The 26,322-nt window shown below is 32.4% G+C and overlaps 1 protein-coding gene and 1 long non-coding RNA gene across 4 annotated transcripts; both read right to left on the reverse strand.

The window, feature by feature from the left end:
* Positions 1–687: 687 nt before the first annotated feature.
* Positions 688–2,038, reverse strand: LOC148176368 (uncharacterized). 3 transcript variants are annotated; one of them, XR_015769978.1, is made up of 4 exons: positions 1,908–2,038; positions 1,622–1,854; positions 1,419–1,554; positions 688–1,365 (listed from the first exon to the last, which is right to left on the reverse strand). It is a non-coding gene; the product is annotated as an uncharacterized LOC148176368 (long non-coding RNA). The 3 variants fall into 3 exon arrangements; XR_015769977.1 differs by having other exon boundaries at positions 690–1,365; positions 1,419–1,487; positions 1,539–1,854; XR_015769976.1 differs by having other exon boundaries at positions 691–1,365; positions 1,419–1,854.
* A 1,589-nt stretch (positions 2,039–3,627) lies between these two features.
* Positions 3,628–4,255, reverse strand: LOC148176369 (THAP domain-containing protein 2-like). The gene is made up of 3 exons (XM_088034685.1): positions 4,082–4,255; positions 3,857–4,028; positions 3,628–3,786 (listed from the first exon to the last, which is right to left on the reverse strand). The coding sequence occupies exons 1-3, from the start codon at positions 4,126–4,128 to the stop codon at positions 3,679–3,681; spliced, it is 327 nt and encodes a 108-aa protein (XP_087890811.1). The 5' UTR covers positions 4,129–4,255; the 3' UTR covers positions 3,628–3,678.
* Between the last annotated feature and the right edge of the window lie 22,067 nt (positions 4,256–26,322).

A 26,322-nucleotide genomic window follows, 5' to 3' on the forward strand; every position in this document is an offset into this window, starting at 1 on the left:
AGTACTTCTTATAAGGTTATGGAATTTTGTACCTGTTAGTTTACGAATTCCGTGAACTAAATTTAAATAATGTTCCCCCAATTTGTCTTCAATCGCTTTTGTGTTTCAATAGCCCCAATACCAACATGAACTTCTTGCATTCAGGCGAATAACTCGTTCATCTTATTGTTAATATGAGTTGAAAATCAAATCTATGGGCAAGAAAATGGAAGAAGAAAGGCCACTCACATGTGGTACATCACAAAACCTGCGTTATGGACAGAAATATTATTTCAAATGCCTAAAACACAAGCAATGATATTGTAAAGTGTAAGTATATCGGCCTCAACGGTAAACGTTCTCAAAATGTGTTGTAGGACCAACTGACTGTTATCCTTAATGTAACAGCGGGGCCTCATAAACTAGCAGGTGGACAAGACACAGTCATTGCACTCATCACTTGAACAGTGCAGATACACAGTCTCATGAGGAAGACACACCATCGCTTTCAACATCAGCGGCAGAAGATGGTTTGTTTGAAGCCGCTTCCTCATAATGAATGGGAAAATGCAATGGGACATGAAATGCATACATAAGATATGCAAAACTAGTTCTATAGTTTAATGTGGCGCACGAAGGTCCTTAAACGCATGGGGGCTAACTCACAGCTATACATTCATAGAGAAAATGTAGAATAAAAGATTGATTAAAATTAATGTATTTAAGTTATATGCTGCACTATTTCTTTCGTTTTTGGATACATCGTTGAATCTTCATTTTACCTGAAATGTCTTGATCCCATTTCTAACATTCCATCAATTAATTTACTTTTAATAAAAGGTTTATTATCGGGCATTTTCAGTTTACATCGTATTTTATTCATTTAATCAAGAACGGTAAACGTAGAATTAATATCCCACTTTATATCGATACAATCAAAAAAAGTGTTGGAATAAATAAACACCCAAAATTAACCAATTAAACTTTGATGTCTCTTAACTACTGCTACCCCAGTTCTTAGTGAATACATATATTTCTCACTTACTGAGCAGTTCCTCTACACCATCTTATTGTTTTACTCACAATTATGACTAATATCAGTCTCATTATTCATTTATAAACTTGCACTTGGTTCTTGTTACTTTATATGAAAATTCCAAGGTTTCATTGCAACAATCTGGATACAGTGTTGTTCATCCTTAAGTTCTTGAATTTCTTTCCACATTCTTTACTTCTTCTTGATTGCATTTGTGGTTGTTGTTTCAGAATTCTTCTTTTGACTATTTCATATACTGCTCATTTATTTCTTCACTATATGTGCCCCTTCTATTTTCCATGTTCCATTGCTCTCAGTTCTTCTTTAGATATGATAATTCTACATTCTCGCTAAAGTACACAATATATAAAGTATTCATAACAAATTACATTTATGCTCTTACTGTATACACGTCGAATCGTTGAAACACTGCCAAATACAACGCTGGAGGCTCAAGAACTCGAACAAAGCACTAAAATACATTATTCGCACTTCAATTTCGAAATGTTAGTTTACTCCTTACGTATTCAAATGGTCTCCTGTAGAGTTAAAAATAGATGTAATTTTGTATTTCAGGGTGATTTAAGTAAATAATTTTAACATAACCTTAATATTTGTTCTTGATATTCATTTTGTTGCAGTTGTTTTGCATAAACTCATTCAAGATCTTAAACATGTCTACTTCTTCAAACTTGTAAATTCTTTCTTCTTAATAGCCCCTTTAAAATATCTCATGTACTTCATTTTCTGCTCATGTACTTGCTACTTCCATTTGTGCAATGCTTTCTCTCAGTTACTTTAACATCATCTCATCATTGTTACTACATCGTCGGGAGAAGCTACAATATAATAAGTGCTAATAGCATATTCTAATTAGGGCGTTACTGCATACAAGTCGAATCGTTGGAGATTAGAAAAGACAGTGCTTGAAGTCCGAGACCGTTTCTGAGTGTTGCACCTCCTTAACGTGCTAAAATGGAATCGGTTCTAATGTCGGTTCGCTCACCTCTTACGTATTCACATAGTCTGCTATAATGTTGGAACCAATTTTCTTTTGTACCCACGGTTTATTTAAGTGTATTTTAAACAAATAAATTTAAGATAACCTTACATTTTGTCAATGACAAATTTTACGTCAACAATTTTATGACAATTCCCTAGAATCTTGCGTCTCGTTCTAACCCATTGATTTATGGACTATGTCTGTCTCTCTTGAATTGCGCACTGAAAACTAACAGCGGTACCTTATAAAACAGACAATTTGATCTAGTGACCTTAATTTGCATACAGTGACTTTATTCAGAACAGTGGCGACACGAGGCAGTTTAGCTCCGCCCATCCGCCACGATGGAGCTAATTGTTGGCGGGAATTTAAATGTATGTAGTCTTTAAATGCAAAATATCCAACAATACAAGTGCAAAATTAAATCTGCCTCTAAGGGAAATAAAAAGGTTATTGGTTTTCCTAAAAATACATAAAAAAATAGCAACTTAACTTAATAAATATATAAAATAAAACCTCAAATAACATTTGATCAACAGCGATAGTTCACAGCACAAATTAATTTTTAAAGCCATAAATGCAGAGTATTTGATCAGTTTGTGACTGGAAACATTGGAACTTGTGTAATTATGCTATTAGCTAATCATTTGGCGTAATACTTACTCTGCTACATTCCTTTGAATGTAAGGCTTGCTTTTTACTTTTTTGGTCACTTTTGCCCCCGACAAAAATAAAAGTGCGGAAACCGATTGAATCATGATTTTAATATTTTTGAAGTAAAAAATTCACTTCAAAACAGGGGTTCGCTCAATATTTGAATTAGGGGTGATTTTTTTTTGAGGTAAAAAAAATGCATTTACGCACACTGGGAAGGGAAGCCAGTAGTGGACTACCCACTAAATCCTGACACCTACATCTTAGCAAACTTAAGCAGTGAATATCCATTAACATCGTTAGGGATTAAGGTCCAAAAATAGATACATTATTAAGTTGCAACAAACTTGTTATTTCATACTGTTTGGTTTTGATTAGCTTTTTCAGACTATTACTATTACCAGTAAGTTTGCTGGTATTAATAAGTATTGTAAAGATAACTTATGTGTTAAACCTTTAACATGTATGAAATTGAACCTTCGTAAAGCTACAAAAAACTACTTTATGACATGACCTGCCACCGATTTGCTAGCATGTGTTTTAGTTAAATGTTTATCTATATCTAATTGTTACAAACCTACTAATTAATTTATTTTTTAGTTTGTAACAATTGGGAAGATTAAAAGAAATTTTGTAACATTTTTTCAATGTAAAAATCTTTAATAGCAACATTTTGACATTGAATATGATCAATGTACTTTTGGAAGATAGATTCCATTTCTATAAAAAAAACAAAACGTTGCTTCGTTACAAAAAAAATATTCTCTTTCAAACGTTTGATCATTGTGAACTTTGAGAAAGTTCTAAAAATTGGACCTATTTCAAGTGTCTCTACTTGTTCTGAAATTGAAACCTGATATTCCAGGTTCATCTGTAAAATATACAAATACATAACTTTGATAACAATTAGATATTAATTACTCAATAACCACCTTCAATTCTCAAATTTTGCTCATGTGGATGACTTGGAGTTTTCATTTTACGTATTTAGGGAGGCTTTCGTGTTCTAGATGTAGTTGAAGTAAAACTGAATAATTGAAGGTACTGCATTTGCTTTCAGTTTTCGTGCCCCATCTACACGTGTTTTCTCCCACATTTCGGGAGCGAAATGAACCTACAATTATTTAGTCATTGTTTAAATTGTCACATGCTGTTGTTAAATAAAGAAAAACAAGAAAGTTTACCTCACACAAACTTAAACTAATCTTTGGTATCCACTTGTCTCGCTTCAGTTTGATGACCCATTCTTTTCGCCTTTTTGGGTCTGTTGGGAAGCGTTTCATCATAAACCTCTTTTTTGCAGAATTGGAACATCGCACAGCAGCACATCGCGGCATTTTCGTACAATTAAACTGACTATAAACAAATGAAGTTGCAAACTCATAACCTCTAGTACGTTTTTATACTACCGTTTTAAGCGAAAGGGATGACTTTTCACAAATACACTCACTCGCATGTAATTAATAAGTCTTCAAATTAATGAATTTCGCTCACTTTGCACCGTGACAAACAATAAATAGCTTTAAAATCACACAGAAAGCTTACGGGCGTTCAACGTAAACAACGAGAGTTCGCTCCAAAATGGCGATTTTTACCACGTGACCGTAACAACCAATCAAAAATGACACATTCGCGTGTCGCCACTGTTCTAAATAAAGCCACTGTAAATTTGCAGCGACGGCAGCTCTATCTCACAATTGTGGGGGAAAGTTTAAGCAAAGTTTCAAACCTTCCAAATTTAATCTCGGCCCTCTTAGGGGAACTTTCTCATCTAAAGTGTTTGATTAATGGTGGCGTTTTATTTACACAAATAGATGACATTGACGTCTAAGATTTTCTGTCTCCGACTGGGCTGAATACTTGATATAAAACATATGAGTCCCTTAAATTCAAGAACAATGCAAAGTTGAGAAGATTTATACATTGGATTGAACATAAACGACTACTTGAACACCCAAAGATCCGTTCGTGATTCAAGTCAATACATAAATCCTCTCAAATTTGCAGTAGAGCTCTACCATTTTCACAAATTATGATCTTGAAATGCGGTATTCAAAATTAAAAAGTCATTTGATGGGCCGCGTGGTGGTCGATTCAACAGAATCGACCAAGAAGTTGCACAATGGAATAAAGAATAAAGAAGCAAAGCAATGCCTGTATGTAGAAACGCCATTTGAATTAAAGGTTTGCGAATTGCTCAGGATTTAAATATCTCTCGAGATCAGTTTCAAGCCAGTATTGGTTGGGTACGTCGTTTTATGAGAAAAAATGTTTTTCTCTCTGTAGAAAAACCACAATTTTACAGAAACTTTCCAACAGATTACTAGAATATCAACGTTTAGTCATAAATCTGGGAAAAACACACAAATGTTGTTCGTTACATGAAGAGGTTTTCCTGTACTTAATATTGCAACCTTAGGTTGGGTGTAATGAAACCCCTAATGTAGCAGCAAACGGGTTGTAGTTGAACCTAATCTAATCGTGTCAGTTCCGTGTCAGTAAATATAAGCACATCAGCATTCAGATATAGAAATTTATATTTCTTTAAAGATAAAATGTATTATGAATTTGATGATATTTCGAATACATTAGTAAAATCTGATAAATTTAACTTGACAGTTTCTGGTTTTAAATGTGGTCTTGTTGATCAAATAATAAAACTAATTAATCGTCTGTGATTATTTTCAGATGATTTTTTCTAATAAATCTCGGAAATAATTAACTGTAATTATAATAAATTTTATTTTTAATTGTTGAAGAAAAATTTTATTTTGGTACTTTATTCATTAATATACTTAGGTAGTTTGGAACAACCGAAATAGTATATTATGAAACGCGTTTCATAATGAACATTTTGCCACACGCACGTTTTTAGGACACGACCAGCGCAGCGAGGAGTGTCATAAAGTAGTAAGTGCGGCAAAATGCATTATGAACAAGTATCATACGCTATTTTTTCTATTTCGCCTTATTTTAAACGAAAAAACTTGATTTCGAAATCTAGGGAATTTTAGGGTAATTGGCATTTGCAAAATGTTCGGAAAAAAAAATTCGAAGTAGCCAAATCCAATTTCAGTCAGTTTGACAGGTGTGATGTTTTAAGGTTACCAGAGCGCACGGGGGGCAAGAGAGCGAAGATGTTGATCATGATCATGATGGTTCTCTTGCATTAAAAAAGTTTTTCTCCGATGAATTATAAAGCCAAGTACAACAAGAAATAATAGTGTATTGATCGATTTATCATGGTTTATCAAAACCAAAATCTAAATTGTCAACGTTGACGGCAGGTTGACGGATTGTCTGCTGCAAACCTAAGAAAAAAATTTGTTCCTGAAAATATTGGCACGGGATTGGTCTATTACGACACCAAAATAAGCTCAAACGCGTATCGAAATATCTTCATTATGAACGCGAAATAGAAAAATTTTATTAAATGAATTGGTTTAACATCGTTTCTTAATTAATTCATTTCCCACAAACATGTCACCAAAAGATTATTTGAATAATAAAATAACCCACAGAAAAAAATAACCAATGTGCTCCTCTTTCTATCCTCTCTACTGCGTGTGCGTCTATGCGTAGCTGCCGTGAAAAACGATGAATGAAATGAACTTGTCCAGTAGTTCCAGTAGTGTATAGTAACCTCAGTTGACATATACCTAGTAAAAATTTTATGGCTTAAGTCAAACCACCTATAGAAATAAAACTGGGTCTTGTAAACTGCAGCCGACAAATTTCTAGGTGGAGGGTTGACCAATGGTTGAATAGGCCCGGACTCATTTCGTGCTCATTTGTGGTCCCCAATCGCAAGGATTAGTACTGCCCGGCCCTCTCATAATGTGGTCATAAAATTTACGGTATATGTCAACTGGGTTTACTTTAGTATGTTTTATAGTTTGTTGTGTCCGCCATTATAATAATGAATCTTTAAAAAGACGAATTATATGGAGATTATCCAAATTTGAGTAGTAGGAAGTTTTAATACATCGCGAGCTGAGAGCTATAAGGTTCTAACTAACATTTTCACTAAATTTGATTTAATCTAGTAGCGAAAGTTTTCGTGGCAACCATCACCAAACAAACAAAAATAATTTCTTGAATCTGACGTAATTATGAAGATATGTCAAAAAGTTTTTAGTTTCAAGTAGAATCTGTAAGAAATTTTAATTTCTATAAGGTTTCAAGTGCAGTTCGAAAATTTATTTGGCAAGTTTGTAACGATACGAGTATAAATAATAATGACGGACGAGAGTGATGATAACATTACTTTACAAGAATTATTTAAATGTATATGGATTATCTTGATTTTTATCTGGGATGTGAAATATATGTGAAACTAAAGTTGAGTGTTAACAGGAAAAGGTATGTTTTGACATAAATAATTACTGTTTATGTTAATTTTTGGGAATTTGTAGAAATATTCGGTTAGTACCTTACAGTTCGAGCGAAATGGAAGATGAAACAGTTGACATTGAGTTTAAGAACACTCGTAAGCGAAGAAGATGTCCAGAGAAATGGGAAAAGAATGTGCGAAAACAAAAGCACCCAAAAGGAGAAAGTCATATTAACTCTAAAGGTATGCTTACACCGGAAAGAAGAATAAAAAATCTTTGCAATAGAACATGCCGATTCAAATGCACCGAAAAATTTGACGCTGAATTTAGAGAAAAAATTAAGTCTTCTTATTACAGTTTAGATCAACATCAAAAATATAATTTTTTGTTGCATAATACTCGAAAAATGTTCGTCAAAAGAAAACAGGACACTAAAAAGAATTATAGATCGTTCAGCTTCGAATATTACTTCGACAAATTTTCAAAACTCGAAAGAGTTTGTAAAAAGTTTTTTTTTGGAGTGTTGGCAATCAGTCAAAAACCAGTGTATAATACTCATTTAAAAAAGAATTACATTGGCATTCCTCAATCCAATCAACGCGGCAAACATATCAAAAAGTGAATAAAAGATGAAGATAAGAATCTAGTTGAAGCCCATTATTCTCGACAGAAAACTAAGAAAAAACATCTATCAAATGAGTTAAATCTACCGAAAATGTATGACCTCTACGTAGAATATTGCCGAAAAAAAGGAAAGAAACCACAAAAGCTTCACTCATACCGCAATATTTTTAATTATGAATATAATTTAAATTTTTTTTTTAAATCTTGCACTAAAAGAAAAAACCTTGACGCCTTGTTTAGAAAATAATTATGAGCAGCACCGATTTAAAGTTACATCAATGCGGTTGGAAAAAGATAATGACAGAATGAACACTAACCCAAACTGTGCAATAGTTTGTTTTGATCTGGAAAATGTTGTCAGCTTACCAAAATCAGAAGTTTCAGTTATATTTTATAAGCAAAAATTAAATGTTTATAATTTAACTGCTTGGTACAGAGGACAAGTCTTTTGTGCTATTTGGAATGAAGCAATATCTGGACGTTCATGGAAATGATTTGGCAAGCGCTCTTATTCAAATTTTGGAAGAAATTTTAAAGCAACATCCAAACATTTACGAAACAATTACTTGGAGTGACAGCTGTGTGGTCCAAAATAGAAATTCTCTGGTTTCTGTTGCAATGATGGACTTAAAAAGACATGTCAATATAAAATGTATAACAATGAAGTTTTCCGTTCCTGGTCACTCATGCGTGCAAGAGGTGGATAGTGTACACTATAGAATAGAACGTTTCATGAAAAGTTGCGATATTTGGTCTCCATTATCCTTTATTAATTTTTTAAAACGGGTGGAAAGAAGGAAGTCAAAAGCATATTATATCATAGAATTGCAACCTAATCATCTCAAAAATTACCAGAATGTTGCAAAATGTTTGGGGTATAATAAAGTCCCATACACTAAAATCGCACAAATACAATTTGTACAGAATGATTTGTGGAGCATTAAATATAAAACAGATCATTCAACTTTATCGCCTGTTACAAAAATTGATATAAGACCAGATTCAAAAACGAGAAGCAAGACTGATGCTGTTAATATTGCTACAAGTTACCAGACGGCCACATTGAATGAACGAAAGCTGAGTGACATCAAGTTTAGCTACCGATGGATGCCGCAAGAAGACCAAAATTATATGAAATTTCTGTTAGCGAAGTTTGATTAAAAAAACGAATTGTTTTATGAATTGTTATTGATCTTGTAACCTAAACAGTAAATTGAATCAACTTAGAACTTTGTAATATTTTAAACCTATGTCTAACTAATTCAAAACTATATGGTTCTTTATTTTATTAAGTATTTATTTAAAAAAATGTCAGGCCATATTATTATCATTTTTGCTTGTAACAGAATTAACTTTTTTTTTTTATACTTTTGCGCACCACCGTGATACTGTATCATCGGACTATTGGTGGGATTTTGTTTCTACAACGATACGAGGTACGATGCAATGACCTTCAGGAACCCCAAATCACTCAAAATGCATTTTTTTTTCAAAATTTTCTTGTATTTGTATTAATGTAAGAATTTATGATAATGTACACCTGTATGTGTCTATTTGTCTTTTATAATGTATAAATAATTTAGACGAACTGTCGTGGATAATTGGTTGTCCACATAGGGGAAACATGGAGGCCGTCAAGAACTTTTTTTTGCGTAGCTTATACAGAGATGTGACGATACATGAAATCACACATTGGAAAAGAAATTGCCAGCCAGCATTTGTGTATAGAGTCGTTTACAAAATCAAGGATAGAACGGAAATTAGCCTTCCATTTCCAGATAATGAGGAAGATTTAAAAAAAATGTTTCGTCGTATTACTGAAATGGTTTTTGGAATGCTTGTGGTCGAAAAAAAATAGTATTGATACAGTTTACGCATCAGTAAGCTATGCCCTTGCTCGTTGTGCATACAATGTGCAGGATTTTGATATGGTCGCAGAGGAGCCTAGTATGCGATCCATAATTACAGAGGTATCTAGTTATTTTTGCACCATGAAGTTGTAATTTGGATAATTTCATAAATGATAAATAAAATTATTATACTATATGTATGTTTGTTTGCTTGGAAAAGTTTATATCCCTAAATTTAAAGGAGAATATTATCTACAATTCAATTTAAAATTAATAAGCAAGTTTTTTTAAGTTAATCCTGATAAAGAAGAATTTGAGTTGTTAAAAAAATTACCTTGTAAAGGACAAATAATATCACACATACAAGGTGTTCCTGATAATTGTTTAAACAACATTGATTTTATCAAGTTTGAAAGTAAGATGTGGGTTTACTACTCGTCAATTTAAAAAAAAAATAGAGAGATGACCACACATGGTTGATTATTAGGGCTGTATTCTTTTTTTATTACCTCGTTTCTAAATAAATTGATATTTTTTAAGTTTCAGTATCTTGGCCACAAGAATCAAAATAAATTATACATAGTATCATTTTGAATTATTTAATCAATTAGAATGTTTTCATTGTATTTCAATTTTCATTACAATAAGGTATCGAATTTCAATACATCTTAAACGCCAACCCAAGTAGAGTTTTTTTTTTATTAATTTAAACCCTTAAGGCGAGTGCCAAGACATTTTTCTTATGGAGAATGCCATGTAATGTATCGTCTAAATATTTCGCTTATTTTTTGATGTATCAGTTTTGTTCTTAGTCTCAACTGCTTGTATTCACATTTTCTTCTAAAACTAAGTATCAAACATTGGAAAAAACATTTAATTTAAAAGTTAAATGACTTGAAAATTCTATAATTTAGGGGTAGTTTTACGAATAGAAGTTTATGTCTGATTTTTGTTAATTTTTAAACTTAGAATTAGTAAAGAACACTTTCAAAAACACTTTCCCGCTAAGTTTAAATCGATATCATTAAAATTGGTCTAGTTATGAAAGAGATAAACTAAAAAATTTTCAATCGAAGCTCTGAACTTTGCTGATAATTTACGACTAGGCTGATTTATAAGCGTACCCTCATTTGCGGTTTCTTGACCAGCTTTGGAAGTTGTAAATCAAGGGATTTCTTCTAAAATTTTTACCTGCCTGTTTCGCACAGAGGATAATAAAATGGTTACAATTAGAAGAGGGTTATTAAAAGTGCTAATAAATACAAGCACAACGAAGTTTCATAATGCTTGATGTATGAAATTATAGAAACAACTATGTAGTATGAACATTCATTCAATTTACAGTCATGTTTTAAACTAAAGTCTTTCAATGACACACGAATTAATTTCTCGATTATTTCACGTTTTTTGGACGTAAAATTTATAAAATAAAATTTCATTAAATAGTAATTTATTATTATTTTTCTTATTACATATTTTATTATTTATGTTTATGTCTTTCTTATTTCACTAAAATTTAAAAGTTCATCAATGAATGAATAATGTTGAACGAAACAAAATTGTTTTGAATGGTATGGCTCTATGGAGCGACCTGACCGGATGGAATTTACCTGATGTTTGCAATATTGGATTAGGGTTTATCGAAGAAACTGACCGGGGTTTTACTAGGTAATGACAATTTCTTTCATTTTCTTTCATTTTGTCGCCGGCCGGTTCAACTTTTACTGAAAAACCCACTAAATTTTGTTCCTTTGAGAAGAATATAAATTTTTGGGAGCCACGCCTGACGGTCTTTTTGAGGAAGACGGAATTATTGAAATAAAATGCCCGTATAAAGTTTTTCATTCAAACTTTAAAGATGCGGTGGAGAATAAAAAGGTTGACTTCTAGAAACTAGAAAAAAATGGAACATACATTATAAATTCAAATCATAATTGGTATTACCAAATCCAAGAGCAGTTAAGAATAACACGAAAAAAAATGTGTTCAACTTTTTGGAAAGAAAAAAAATGGAACCAAAATTGATTAAGTTTTAATTTGATCACATGTTGCCGGAATTAATTGACTCTAGGAAACAAAGGTCGATGCCAATTCGTGACAGGTAAATTATGTACATAATGTTAATATTTTAGTCTTCACTTTTTATATTATATTTCCATTTCAATTATTTTCCATTGTATATTCCGATCCGCCGTCAATGAGTTTGTATTACCTATGTATTAGTTATCAACATTACAATTTATTCCCAAACACCAAATTTTGTCAAAACATGCTGATGTGCGTTTCGATAGCAATGCTACCATCATCAAAGCGATGATTAAACTGATGATGGTAGCATTGCTATCGAAAAGCCATTGCCTGCTACAAGGACGTTAGCAGGATACATTCGGCACATTGACACCAGTTATGGGTTTTGCCAATAGAAATGAGAGACTAACTGGGAGATTATGTGCTTGTGATTATGTTCCAGTCTCTTGCGGAAAAGCACATGCGAACCCTTGGTTGTTTCTTAACAAAAGCCAACATCTCAGAGAATATTCTTTCAAAACTTCTTCTAGAAGCAACAACTCTGTGTGAAGCAGCAGGAGTATTTGTGGATGTTGTAACGTCGGATAGAGCCACATAGAACCGGTCGATGCGGAAGCATTTGGAGGCAAGAAACCTTGATTCACCGTGGTGCATGCATTCATGCAATGAACATAGATGATTAAAAATCTGTTCTGATTTTGTTCATTTATTGAAATGCATCAGAAATAGGCTTGTTGCAAAAAAGCAATTTTATGTTCCAAATTGGCTCACTTTGAAAGATTGTTGGAGTATGATGCAAACCATGAATTCAAATTAGCCCCCAAACTGATAGTAAAACATGTGGATCCCCAAAATCATGAAAATATGACAAGTCGGTTCACATTTCAGCTTTTCAGCAACACTGTTACGGATGCTCTAACAATTTTGAAATGCTAAAACACTCCAGGCTTTAAAGATGTTGACGCAACAGTTCAGTTATGCAAACGAATTAATAATTTGGCCGTCATTCTAAACTCGAATTTGCCTTTGAATGGTCTTAAACTAAATTCAGATAATCAAAGGGAATTAGAAGATTTCTTATTTTTTTTTAGAGTTGTGGATGTCTTGTGCAGAACCGGAATATTTTTTAACTCGGTCTACAGCCGATGGAATAAAGGCGATCATTAGCACCACTTTAGATCTTTTAGGGCCGATTGCAGAAACGCTGATTAAACAACGGACTATAAAATCCTGGATTAAATTTAGTCCTGAACTATATTTTGATCCTATTGCAGAAACGTGGTTAATGGGATTACGTAATCCAGGATGAAACGTTTTTGATTGTGACCGAACCACATTTTGACATGTAACTTCACGGATTAATCCAAATAATGGGTACTGCAGGTTAGAAAACAAAAAAATTACCTACATTTAAAATTATTTCTATTGTAAATATTGTAATACAGGTTATAAATGTCGTTTTAACTGGATATGTACCAACTGTGACACTACTGTAAGTAGAAGATTTATATTGCTTGGAGATCTACGCCTGACTTAGGGGTTATGGGGGTTACTAAAAACTACCGAATTATTGGAAAAATAGCGATATTTCTAACATTTTTCCTAACAAGACTTTCAAATCATAGAAATGAATTTTTATTTGAAAAATTATTCATAATTTACTACCTCAACCTGTACATTATTTTAGAATAAGTTTATTCTCGAGTTTGTGCTCTAAAAACTAATTAAAACGGTGAGGAAAAAGTTATGATAAAGGAAAAAAGTTAGAAACATAATTGTACATTTCGTATTAAAATTGTATCCAGACTATTACAGAGAATTTATGCCTAGAATTTGATGTAATTAGTTAGTTTTTCAATTTTTACCTTGTATAGGTTTTCCAGTGTAGGGTCTTGTATAATACGTTTATCAAAACTTTGGTCAAAAAGTGGTCTAGAGATTTTTTTTTTTTCAAAAGCTATTAAAACGAACGAAATCGGTTAAAAAATAACGAAGTTACTGAATTAAGTTAATGAATGGGGCATATATGTATGTACGCATAAATTTTTGGTTTTTAAACAAAATACTTAAATTGATTTGTAATTGGTATGAACATTTGATATGTCAATATAAAGGGCGCGCTAACTTGACAAATCATTGTAATCTTTAACATTTGTTTAAATATTAATTATTTTACAAAATGCATAATGTCTTCAAAAGAAATACCTAAAAGCGTGTAATCTTGGGTAAATAAATAGAAAAAACTATCTACGTTGAATCCACCAAAATTTTTTTCTTATAAACCTGTCGTTTTTTTATTATGAATGATTGTTTGTGAAGTTATTTGAGCAGTTAGTTTGCCTGTTTTACCGCTGGTGGCGCAAGAGAAGTTTCGAAGTTTACGGACCCCAAAATATTACCTGCTTCGGTTCACAAAACCATAACGATAATCGTTTTATGAACTCCTAATTTACTGAGACGAATAGCACATTTTTTCCCTTGAAAAAGATACTTTTTGTGGCGTACCTACATATTACTGATCATTCAAATTTAGTTGTGATATATTTTTTTGTAATATAAATAAAAATCAGTTTTAAATAAAATCAAAAATGGAATAAAATTTATTAAATGCTACAAATTTTTTTTTGCATCATAGAGAGCTTTTTGGACCAAACACAAAAAATCGCAAATAGTAAATTCAGTATGAACTAGTCATAAACAGAAATTTAAAAGAACTAAATCCGTACCTTCGCTTATTTATAATATTTATTTATGATAGCCGGGGAGGGGGTGGGTGGGCAAATGTAGGGGAATGTCAATTAAAGGTTTTAAAATTGCTAGGCAGGCACCTAATGACCTAGGTATTCCCAAAGCTTCCAAATAATTTAAATTGTTTTAATAGCATAATGTAAAAATATAACAAGACTCGATTCCACTTTTTTTAAAATTGGACTGGAGAAGGGAATTATGGACATTAAATTGCAAATTAATTTGTGCAAGAACATAATTGAGACCTACCATTCCAAAACGTGCCAATTTACGGAAAAACAGAATTTCTTTGGATTTGGGTTGTATAATGCTAAATCTATGTCTTGCTGCAAGTGGTTTTGCTAAACATCTGCTATATTTGAAATTATACAAGTGTGAAAGTCAAAACGTCCTAAATATAAGCCAAGCAAAAATCAAGGTAAAAATCGAAACAGAAACCAAGACAAGTGTAGAAGAACTCTTCAAAAAGTGTCGAGAAATACCGGGGCACAATATTAGTCGATTTTTCGATTTTTTTTCGATTTTTCGTCGAAAGACGATTTTTAAAAAGTGTCTACCTTAGCTGGACTTACAATGTTTTGACGCGCATTAGTAGATGGACTTACAACGTTTTCGAAATTTGCGCACTTTTAACATTTTTTTAAACATTGATAATAAACTTTTTTTCGATTTTCTTTTGCGGGAATTCTTTCAAAAAACATTAGAAAAACACATACAAAATTACAGATCCCCACTACAATCGATCTTCATATGAAGCACAAACGCTTTTCAGTATCTATTAGAACTCTTCCATAATTACTAAATTAGATTAGAATAGAACTCTTTAGTCTCATTAAAAGCCAATTTCACAATTTCAACGAATACTTTCGGGAAAGCTTAGTTCCAAGATGTGAGTTCAGTAGAAAATCATAAATAGACCCTCATTATGAGCGATTTTAAATTATGGTCAGGACAGACCATCTGACCTGACCATCTGGGTCGGTCCCAGTGTATTGCTGGTTGCTCTGGTAAGATGAAATTGAAATTTCCGATTTACTCCCGAGCCACCTTAATTGCTCGACAAAAAGTACCACTTTTCAGCCGTCTAACAAAATCTACTATTTTTTCAAACGTCAAAGTCAATTTGAAGAAATTTTCCGTGACCATATTTGTTTTATAGTATACTAAATAAGAAATCCCAAATTAAAATCAAAGACCACGGAAAAGCGAGGTCCACGAAAAAAGCGAGATCTACAGAATTCCGAGAGCCACCTAGTTGAATTATATAAAACCTGAATTCAGAAATTTCAAAAATTGAGTGAAAAAATTAATTTTATTGAAATTAATGGAGGGATAAAGAGAGCTTTATATCGATTGGTCCGTAAAGTGACTTTTTCCTAGTAACTTTGTGGACTAAACCGAAATTTTAATTAAAAAGTTACCTGAAGTTGTTACGAAAAATCACCAAATAATAATATAATTATATAAATAATAATAATGAATATTAGTGTTTAATACTAATTTAAGTGTGACATGGTTTGTACATTTAATTAGATTTATAATATCAAACTTATTTTTAAGAAATTGTAACGGTCCAAATTTGCGGCCAAAAAAACAACGGTCAGCTCGATTAAGTATAACAATCAATAAATAGACGTCTAAAATCAGATAGTTTCAAAAATTAATGATAATTGATAATCATTCATCGCTTTAGATAAATTAATGTCGATAATGATTTATTCAAAAAGAATCGTTTTATGAATTTTTTCTGTATTTGTAGGATTAAGAATAATTGTAATTGTACCTAAAGTTTCAAATAACTGCTCTATCAGAATAATTAACTCTAGCTAGTTTGATTAATTTCATTGTTTCGATTTGTAAAACTGACCAGCTGGGTAAAAATATTTTTCTACTCCTGTTATAGTAATCTATGAATTACAAACGATTGTCCTTCTAAGTAAATCCATGGTTACACACACTGCAATGTAATGACCAGTGGGTAATATATATAATTACATAATAGTACAGAGGAATAGCAGTTGCTGTGGATGTCATAAAAATTTGTCAAAATTGACATTTGCAATTTGTGTTTGTATATTTCATCATGATGAGTGACTCCGAGTGTGAATTGCAAGCTACGCCCCCCGAAATTGCAGCACAAGCAGTTAGTGCAACTGATGATCTGATTCCGCAAAAGTCAAAAGAGCGGTACGAGTCGGTGTACAGCAAATTCATCGCCTGGCGTGCGGACAACGGAGTGGCATCTTTCTCCGAAAATATTTTACTCGCGTATTTTGGCAAGTTGAAACAAGATTTCAAACCAAGCATCAAACACGACGTAAATATTGCAAACTACCAGAAATTACGGAATTTCTTAAAGAGACAATCAGATGGATTCAAGAGTAAAAAATCAAAAATTCTAACGGCTCAAGAAATTAATATTTTTCTGAAGGATGCTCCTGATTTAGAACACCTGTTTACAAAAGCAGTCCTGATTATTGAAATTACTGGGGCTTGCAGGACACAAGAACTGAAAAAAATGAGACTCGCTGATATAGAAGATTCAGAATCAAACCTTATAGTAAAAATACCTGATAGCAAAACTAAAATATCGAAACAAAAATTAGAAGGTTGCGGGAAAGGGAGTCGTAGAAAAAGTATAGTACGCGACTCGGGGGTAAGGTCAATTACCCTCTCGTGGAATTATTGCGCTCGGCTTCGCCTCGCGCACAATTTTTCCCCTCGTGGGTAATTGGCTTCTTACCCCACACGTTGCGTAATATACTATTATTACGGTTTATTTCAAGGCAGATGAAATCCAACCACTTGAGCGTTATTATGTTTATGAGGGTTTTCGGTAAAGTGGCTGTAAACGCTTTAAAAAGTCAAAGCCATAACCGCACTAGAGCGTTTGGTAAACTGTAAGCTTTCCCGAAAGTATTCGTTGAAATTGTGGAATTGGCTTCTAATGAAAACTGAAAAGCGTTTGTGCTTCATATGAAGATCGATTGTAGTGGGCATCTGTAATTTTGTATGCGTTATTGTAATGTTTTTTGAAAAAATTTCCGCAAAAAAAAATCGAAAAAAAGTTTATTATCAATGTTTAAATAGTATATTATGAAACGCGTTTCATAATGAACATTTTGCCGCACGCACGTTTTTAAGGCACGACGATCATAATAGTTCTCTTGCATCCAAAGAGTTTTTTTCCGATGAATTATTAAGCTAAGTACAACAAGAAATAATGGTGTATTGATCGATTTATCATGGTTTATCAAAACCAAAATCTAAATTGTCAACGTTGACGGCAGGTTGACGGTTTGTCTGCTGCAAACCTAAGAAAAATATAAGTTCCTGGAAATATTGGCACGGGATTGGTCTATTACGATACCGAAATACGCTCAAACGCGTATCGAAATATCTTCATTATGAACGCGAAATAGAAAAATATTATTCTGCAATCGAATTTGACGTATTATCGTAGATTAAAGCTTTACTCTTAAACAAAAATTTAATCCGCGTTTCTGCAATCGGGTCTAAGGAAAATTTAAAGAAAACCTCGAGAATTTTTGCATAAAGTTAAACGGCAAAAGCGGGCTTTCTGCAGTTTCAGATAAAATATCGAATTTAACGTATTCTCCTGAAAAATCTCATATAAAGGAATTACTTTAAAAAAATACTGGTCCATAGTCAAGAACACAATGGCCATAAATTTAATAAAAATTTTTAGAATGCAACCTGCAATTTCACAAAGTGCATTGCATTTATATTGTTTAGACAAGTACACCTCTACCCTCCGACAGTTGGAGGGTGTAAACTGGATATAAGACATTTTTATAGCAATCTTATCGGACTAAATTAAAGTTTTTTGAAAAAAGTTGAAAGTTGTGGAAAGGGGTTAAGATTGCCACCCTCTCGAAGGTAGGGGAGCGCTACGCGATATGGGAGATTACTAAGGCCCTAAGGGGTCATTTTCAAGTTATTTAGCGACGTCGCTAAAGGTGTTTGCGACGTAGCAACGTCAATCACATCACAGCTACCTTAGCAACGTCGCTAAATAGCGACGTCGCAAACGACTTGAAATTGACCCCTAAGGGCCTAATTCTAATTCGATTTTGCGTTAACGCAAACCATGGTTACCATGGATACTGCGGCATCTGTCATTCAGCCTAATTTTACCCAAATTTTGCAGTTAAATCTAGATTAATTGGTTAGCACTACAAGAATGAGATGATGCAAGTCGTTTTGTCAACTACTTGTCTACCCCATGTTTTAAAAAATATCGACGCTCGACAATGCTTTAGCGTCTTGTGCTTCATTTTATTTTGCATTTGACAGTGCGGCAACTTTGCCGCTGCGTAACCGATTTGCGGCACTGATTTAGAATTGACCTTTAAGTAATTTATTTGTGATTTTTCGAGACGTACTTGATCGGGCTACATTGCCTATGTTTACAAACAGTCAGAGGCGGTGTTTGAGTGGTTGAGATTGCCACCCTCTGACGGGTGGTGGGGCTATACGCAATATGGGAGATTACTAAGTGATTTATTTGTGATTTTTTGATGTCAAATTCATGAGGCGGATTCGTTAAGTTTACAGAAGTATGCCTGCGCATATTTTTCTTGTCGAATTTTTACATATTGCTTTACCAATGCAAACAATTTTATTCTTAACTATAAAGGGGATGATAGTCTTCATAGGGGAGGGGGGATGATTATATAATATACTTGGAAACCTAGAAATTGACATACATGGTAAAATTTGGACATAAAAATAAAGCAAAAATCAACTCTGGTTGATCAAAAAGACTTCCAAATGTCTAATGTAACTCGTAACATTTTTTAAAAAACTTTGAGTCGCAAAAGTTTAAAATTTATTACACTTAGAACCATAAGCTGTTACAAAAAGGTACTTATGATCACCGATTTGATGGAATGAGCAAGTTTTTAATCTCAATTTTTTCCAAATAAGCCTTTAAGGTTAGAGGTAGTAGAAAAAAAGCCGGACATTGCCAATCATGTATTAAAAAAATTCTTACCAATTATGAGAGGGATTGAACAATACGACTGGTTACCAGATAAATAGTTAAATAATAGTTAGATAATAACACAATAATGATAACATGATAACAATCATCTATACACAAATTTTATACATATAATCTATCCCACAAAATTTTTGCCGCTTTTGATTTTCGAAGAATTGTTGCGAAACTATGAAGTTCAGATTCTAGGGGTTGCACCTAACATAAGGGGTGAGGGAAAAATTTATGAAAAAAATCCTTTTTGTTATAAATATAATATACAACTCAACATAGAAGGTTTTGAGTCATGTTATATTGGTCAGTAAAATATATTGTGTGATTCATTAAATTTCCATTTGCAATTGGCTTTGACAAAAAAAATCATGTCGTAACTAACACCATTACAGTAGTTTTGACTTAATATTTGCGAGATTTGCTAGTTATCGAACAAGAAGTCAACGCACGTCCAAAATACACGGCCTACCTAGAATGGAAATTTAATGAATCACACGATATTACCTCTATTTATTTAATGAACGTTTCTACATGAATCCGCTCAGTGTCCTATATACAGGGTCCGGCAACACTTGTGTCCACCCCCAAAATCGTCTTTAATTTTAAAGTTACAATTTTGAAAATTTGGGTACGCTCATAGTTGACAAAGCTCTAGAAGCTGACGCAAAAATTTATTTTTTATCACGGTTTGGTTGGCGTCGCGACGCCTAAGAAGTATAATTTTTAGCAATTTTTGAGTTTTTGCGGAAATATTCGCGAATTCAATTTTTTTTCAACATAACTGTGATACAAACATCTGAGTTTTTATTTTAAATCTAATGCAAATTGTGTTTAAAATTTGCGAAAAAAACGCTGTTTTATCAAGTTAGTTTCAAAATTATGACAGCGCAGCGGCAAACTACGTTTACACCAAAATTTCACAAGTCACTTCATTCACTCTTATAAAAGTTAATTTTGATTAACACGGGCATGTTGCACTTTATGGACACCAGAAATCATTAATTAACATTGATAAAGCTACAATTTCACCAAGTAAGACTTTTGTTACAATCTAAAGCGAGCCAAAGGATAGATGTCATTTGTGACACAAGATGTTGACAGACCGGTGTAAACGTAGTTCCCAATTTTGACGTAATGAAATTGGTAACTAACTTGATAAAACAGCATTTTTTTCTCAAATTTTGAAGACAATTTGCATAAAATTTAAAATAACAACTGAGATATTTTTATAGCTATTGACAACTAGTGTTTTATAGAGAGTTTAAAAATCGAGTTTGTAGTTAAAATCCGAGCGAGCGGAGCGAGCGAGGATTTTATAGAACGAGATTTTTTAACTATAAAACACGAGTTGTCTTCAATATTTTTCTAACACTAATGCTTGTTTTATGAAAAATCTTCTTTGATTAAAAAATTCTTAGTTGTAGCAAAATTTGTCAAAGTCTGGTGGGTAAAGGGTGCTATAGTAACAGTAAACAAATTGTGAAAAAAACAATTTGCATCGGTTAAAATGTGCGAGAGTGTTCCTCAAAAAATTAAGGAAAAAGGTAAGGAATTACGGGGCAATTTGTTACCTGCAAAATCAAAACCCGTCTACGAGAAAGTGTATCATTCATTTCATGACTGGAAAAATAAGAATGGCATCACGGAAGTAACGGAAGATGTTATTTTGACATTCCTGGATATGAGGGTAAGTGCGTAAATAGAAATGGAACATTTTTGAAAAACTAACACATTTACTTTTTAGTCGCAAAAGTTGTCACCAGCCTCATTGTGACCAGAGTAAGGTTACACTAAAAGCCAAAGACAACATACAAATTGACAAGTTTGGTGCTGTTATTCCTTTCTTAAAAAAATTAAATGTTGGTTATCGCAGTAAAAAGTCCAAGGTCTTGACACAAGAGGCAATTAGAACATTTTTACAACAAGCGGATGAAGGGGAATATTTATTTGTCAAAGTAAGGAATAAATTATACTTAGACATAAATTTTATGAAATATTTCAGGTTGCACTAATCTTCGGAGTTGCTGGAGCCTGTAGAAAAGCCGAATTGGCCGCTATGGAATTCAGTGACGTACATGATTGTGGTGACACAATAAATGTCATTATTCCGGATTCTAAAACCCATAAGGAACGACGATTCACCATTGTTAGTGAAGGTTTTGGGGTTAATCCCATCGAATTATATAGACGTTATATTGTTTTGCGCCCAAGAAAATCACCTACAAGATTTTTCTTACATTACAATAAGGGAAAGTGCAGCTGCCAAAGATTAAAGATAGCTAGACAAGTTTTTGGGAATTGAACATCTAATACTACGAGCGCCATTGGGAATGAAGTAGTCGAAGTAGAAGAATATGCTGGAAGAGAGTTTAAGAATGAAACGGCTATTACAAGAGCAACTGTGAATGAAATATTTGCAGAAGAAGCTGAAAACACATTAACGATGTTACGGGAGAAATGTGCTAGTTCTAACAACGTCGGTCAAAATTTCAATTACTGTACTTTTAACTTTTATGAAAAATGTAAGCAAAATGAATAAAGTGAATTTTTGAATCGTATTTTATAACTCTATAAGATACGTTGCCATTGACGACGTACTTTATAAAAAAAAGCGTATTTTAAGAGCAATATAAAGGGTGAGTTCTTATGCACCATAGAAACAGTATAACATATTAGTGTTAGAAAAACATATTTATATTGAAAAAAAATTAAATTAGGGGTTGATATCACAAAACCTCACAATTAACTGAAAATTAGATTTTTAAGGCGTCGCGACGCCAAAACTATGAGTGATAAAAAACAAATTTTTGCGTTAGCTTCTAGAGCTTTGTCAACTGTGAGCGTGTGCAAATTTTCAAAATTTTCTCGTTAAAATTAAAGACGATTTTGTTGCCGAACCCTGTATAGGACAGCTTAGAAACAATAAAAGACAAACATTTTTTTTCAAAATTTTTATGTAGGATCACTCAGGTATCTAAACTAAACCTCATAAGTAAAATTTATGAAAAAAAAATTATTATTTCTGGTAGCGGGCGTTAATGGGTTAATATGAAGCACAAACACTTTTCAGTATCCTTAGAACTCTTCCATAATTACTAAATTAGATTAGAATAGAACTCTTTAAACTCATTAAAAGACAATTCCACAATTTCAACGAATACTTTCGGAAAAGATTACAGTTCACCAAACGCTCTAGTGCGGTTATGTCTTTGACTTTTTAAATTGTTTACAGCCACCTTACCGCAAACCTCCATAAACATAATAACGCTCAAGTGGTTGGGTTTCATCTGCCTTGAAATAAACCGTAATAAATATTTTTACCCAGCTGGTCAGTTTTACAAATCGAAACAATGACATTAATCAAACTAGCTAGCGTTAATTATTCTGATAGAGCAGTTATTTGAAACTTTAGGTACAATTACAATTATTCTTAATCATACAAATACAGAAAAAATTCATAAAACGATTCTTTTTGAATAAATCATTATCGACATTAATTTATCTAAAGCGATGAATAATTATCAATTATCATTAATTTTTGAAACTATCTAATTTTAGACGTCTATTTATTGATTGTTATACTTAATAGAGCTGACCGTTGTTTTTTTGGCCGCGAATTTGGACCGTTACAATTTCTTAAAAATAAGTTTGACGGTATTATAAATCTAATTAAATGTACAAAACATGGCACACTTAAATTAGTATTGACGTGTGGAAAAATACACTGTATTTACAACACTAATATTCATTATAATAATTATTATTATTATTACTCTCCTAACGACCGACCAAACGTGTACTTGACCCAACTCTAGTCTTTGTCTAAGAAGTAACGAGTACCGTCAAGAAAAGTATTCCAACACACTTTTCAGTAAATAATTGCTTTTTTTTCAAACGTCATAAAAGTGGCACATTATCTAGCTCGATTGTCAGGGTATAAGTTTCACTTATATGCTTAAGCAAAACACAGCACTTTATATGCTTGAGCTTCACCTTAACCATAGAAATGTTTCCATTGCACTATGATTCTGCATGAATTTAATGTTTTTAAAGTAAAATAGAATAATTTTTTACAGTTTGCAAAAAAAATCGTATATGCCATTCAGAGCAAAAATGGCTTTGTGTGCTTATCCAGTTAATGTCTGCCTCACTACGTCTCAGTACACAAAGCTTCATTTTTACTCTTAATGACATAATATACTAATTTTCAGACCGAAAATGCATAACAATTTGTCGATTCTAAACACTTTAAATCTATGATTTGAAATATGTTCACCTATAGCTTTCCTGCATTAATCACAATGATATGGGTTTGTTCACGTGGGCGGTGTTAAACCAAACGTACAAAATGACAACAAAAAAACAATTTATTCCCAAACACCAAATTTCGTCAAAAGATGCTGACGCGCGTTTCGATAGCAATGCTATCATAATCAGAGCGATAATTAAACTAAAAACTAACAAATAATTCTTCCTTATACAGGGTGTTTTTAAAATACACTATAAAAAATTAAACACTATCTTTCGCAGCCTTAAGGAACTCAATTGACTATTTTTTATTTATTTTTTTTGACGATATAAGAGAAAACACCTTTAACCACTTACTTGGAACACCACTGATGAAAATATCCACTTAAAAGAACAAACCCTGAACTGTTGCTAAGCAATCAAGACTAAATTCTTTAATCCAGTGGCGAACTGGAAATTTTGATTAAATATTTGATTAATTTTATCTCGAAAACAAAAAGACTTCTACCTACAACATTTTTGTCAATTGATTCTACTTGTCTTCACCAACTACCGTGTTTTGTTTAATAAAATAGTGTATTTCAAAAACAGCCTGTATACTAAAACCGTGTCGACGCGTCCCCTTTGGCGCAGGTAGAAGGGAGTAGAGGGAGGTTGTCTGAGTTCCTTTTTTCATTTTTGTTCCTAAATATTTCTAAACTTTCATAAATGTCCAGAAATTTACAATTATTTACATTTTTAATTAAACGAAGACAACTTTCATCAATGTGGTGGTCATTGTCAAAAACATGTTTGGCAGCGCTTGATTTTTCGAACCTTCCAAATTTGAGATGAGTTTGATGCTCTTTGAACCATTTTAAAATTGACCTTCTGTTTGTCCAATATATTTCTGATCACAATTTTTACATTTAATTTCATAAATCCCCGACTTTTCTGTTGTTCTTACTTGGTCTTTAGGATTACCTAGAAGACTTTGGAGGCTTGGACCCGAAGTAAAAACTACTTTAAGATTCAAACCCTGGAAAATTCTTTCCAGTCCCTTTGTCACTGAAGGTGAGTAAGGGATGGTGACAAAAGAAATCTTCTCAGGTGTTTTCTGAAAAGTAGAACCAATTTCTTAAATCTAAATTTTCTAATTATTTTTGTTTAGGAATAAATTGTATTTTTAATAATTTTTGTCAACACCAAGAATTGATCCAATTAATTTCTTTGAAAATGACAACATACTGGATAAACTGTTGTATTGAAAACGTGGGTTATTAGATATTACCTACTCGAAATATCGGCAGGCTTTCGTAGCTTAATTAACCCACTTATAACATAAACTACGATCATGAATAATTAGAAACGATTTAAATGTATTTCCACTAGCTAATAATGGTTAGAGTTCGTATTGATCAAATTTCTTTAGACATGTATTTTTTAGTTTTGAATAAACAACTTAAGACATGAAAGGTTTTTCAAGTTGTTACTTATTTTCAATTTTCACCAACTAAACTGTTTTTAGAGTCAAATTGCATGAAGATTTGTCGTTTTCTAACAAAAGAAATTTTTGAGATGAAATACAATCATGGCTTTCTCCTCTTCATTAAAATCGCAATGGTGTTGTCACTTTTAATACAAGGATTCCTCTTTTTATACCATTTTGATCTTCAGTATTTAGTTCGCTACAGTACCATCTACTATACTCTTTTATACGTAAGTCACTGATTCGTTACTCTTTATTAACTTTGTTTTTCAGGGTACAATTTGTATGTTATATCAACCAATAAATCACACTCTTTTAACAATACATTTAGATCAAATATTGTTATACAAATTAGAAGACGCACCTCTAAAGATTCAAAAGAAAGTGACGAAAACTGCTTTTTGGATTACGATTTACATGATCGTGTTGATTTTCTGTGGTATGCTGTTAAGTCTTGCCATCATTATACCGACGGAAGATGATCAAAATTTTATCTATTTATTCCCACTAGTAAACGCTAGTTTTGGAAAAGGGGTATTTATCAATTGTTATTAACACTAGTCAACAAATTTTGGAAAAAAAAATTGCTAATTGTGAAGACGTGGAATAGTTTCTTGATTATTAATTTGAAGTCCGTTTTGTCTGCAAGGTTGCAAACCTTATTAAATTAGCTTAACTTTGCAACTTTCCAAAAGACAACTGAAAAATTTGTTTGTATTTTAGCACCTAAAAAATTATTTTCAAGAACATCTGTGAACGACCTATAAAACTTATCGCTAGGGTTATTATTTCACACGATATTTTTGAAAAACTGATTTGTCGTAAAAAAAAATCTGTTTTTAATTGCAATTTTTCATCAAAAGCATATAACTCAGACTGAGATCTTGCCTTTTAGTCGCGCTGACAAGTTTATTGATGTCTTATTAAAATTTAAAAGTGCCAAGACGTAAAACATTGAGAAGTTTTCAAAAAACTGTTTTTTTATTAAATAATCAAAATTGTAATATCTAGACACTTAATTAATTTAATTTTCAAATAAGTTTAATGCTAACAGAATAACATATTTTGGAAAACTTTTTGAAGGTGAAGAGTTGTTAATTTTCTTATGAACCAGTCCTGACCTGATGGAGCAAAACTGACTTGCCAAAATTTATTGCCTAGTGTTGTATCTAATGTAAGAGTGGAATATTACTTTGAATTAATTTTAGGCCGACATTGTAATTTGGTGTTGGAAAATCGTCATGTTACCTGCAATTGTATACATCGGGATTGGAACTCCACTTTTCACCATTTTTTATTTCGTTTCCCACATCGCCTTACAACAAGAAATGCT

This window comes from Gnatocerus cornutus, chromosome 4 (genome assembly GCF_029298725.1).
Source record: "Gnatocerus cornutus isolate USDA-ARS CGAHR chromosome 4, icGnaCorn1.1, whole genome shotgun sequence".
Taxonomy (NCBI): Eukaryota; Metazoa; Arthropoda; class Insecta; order Coleoptera; family Tenebrionidae; genus Gnatocerus; species Gnatocerus cornutus.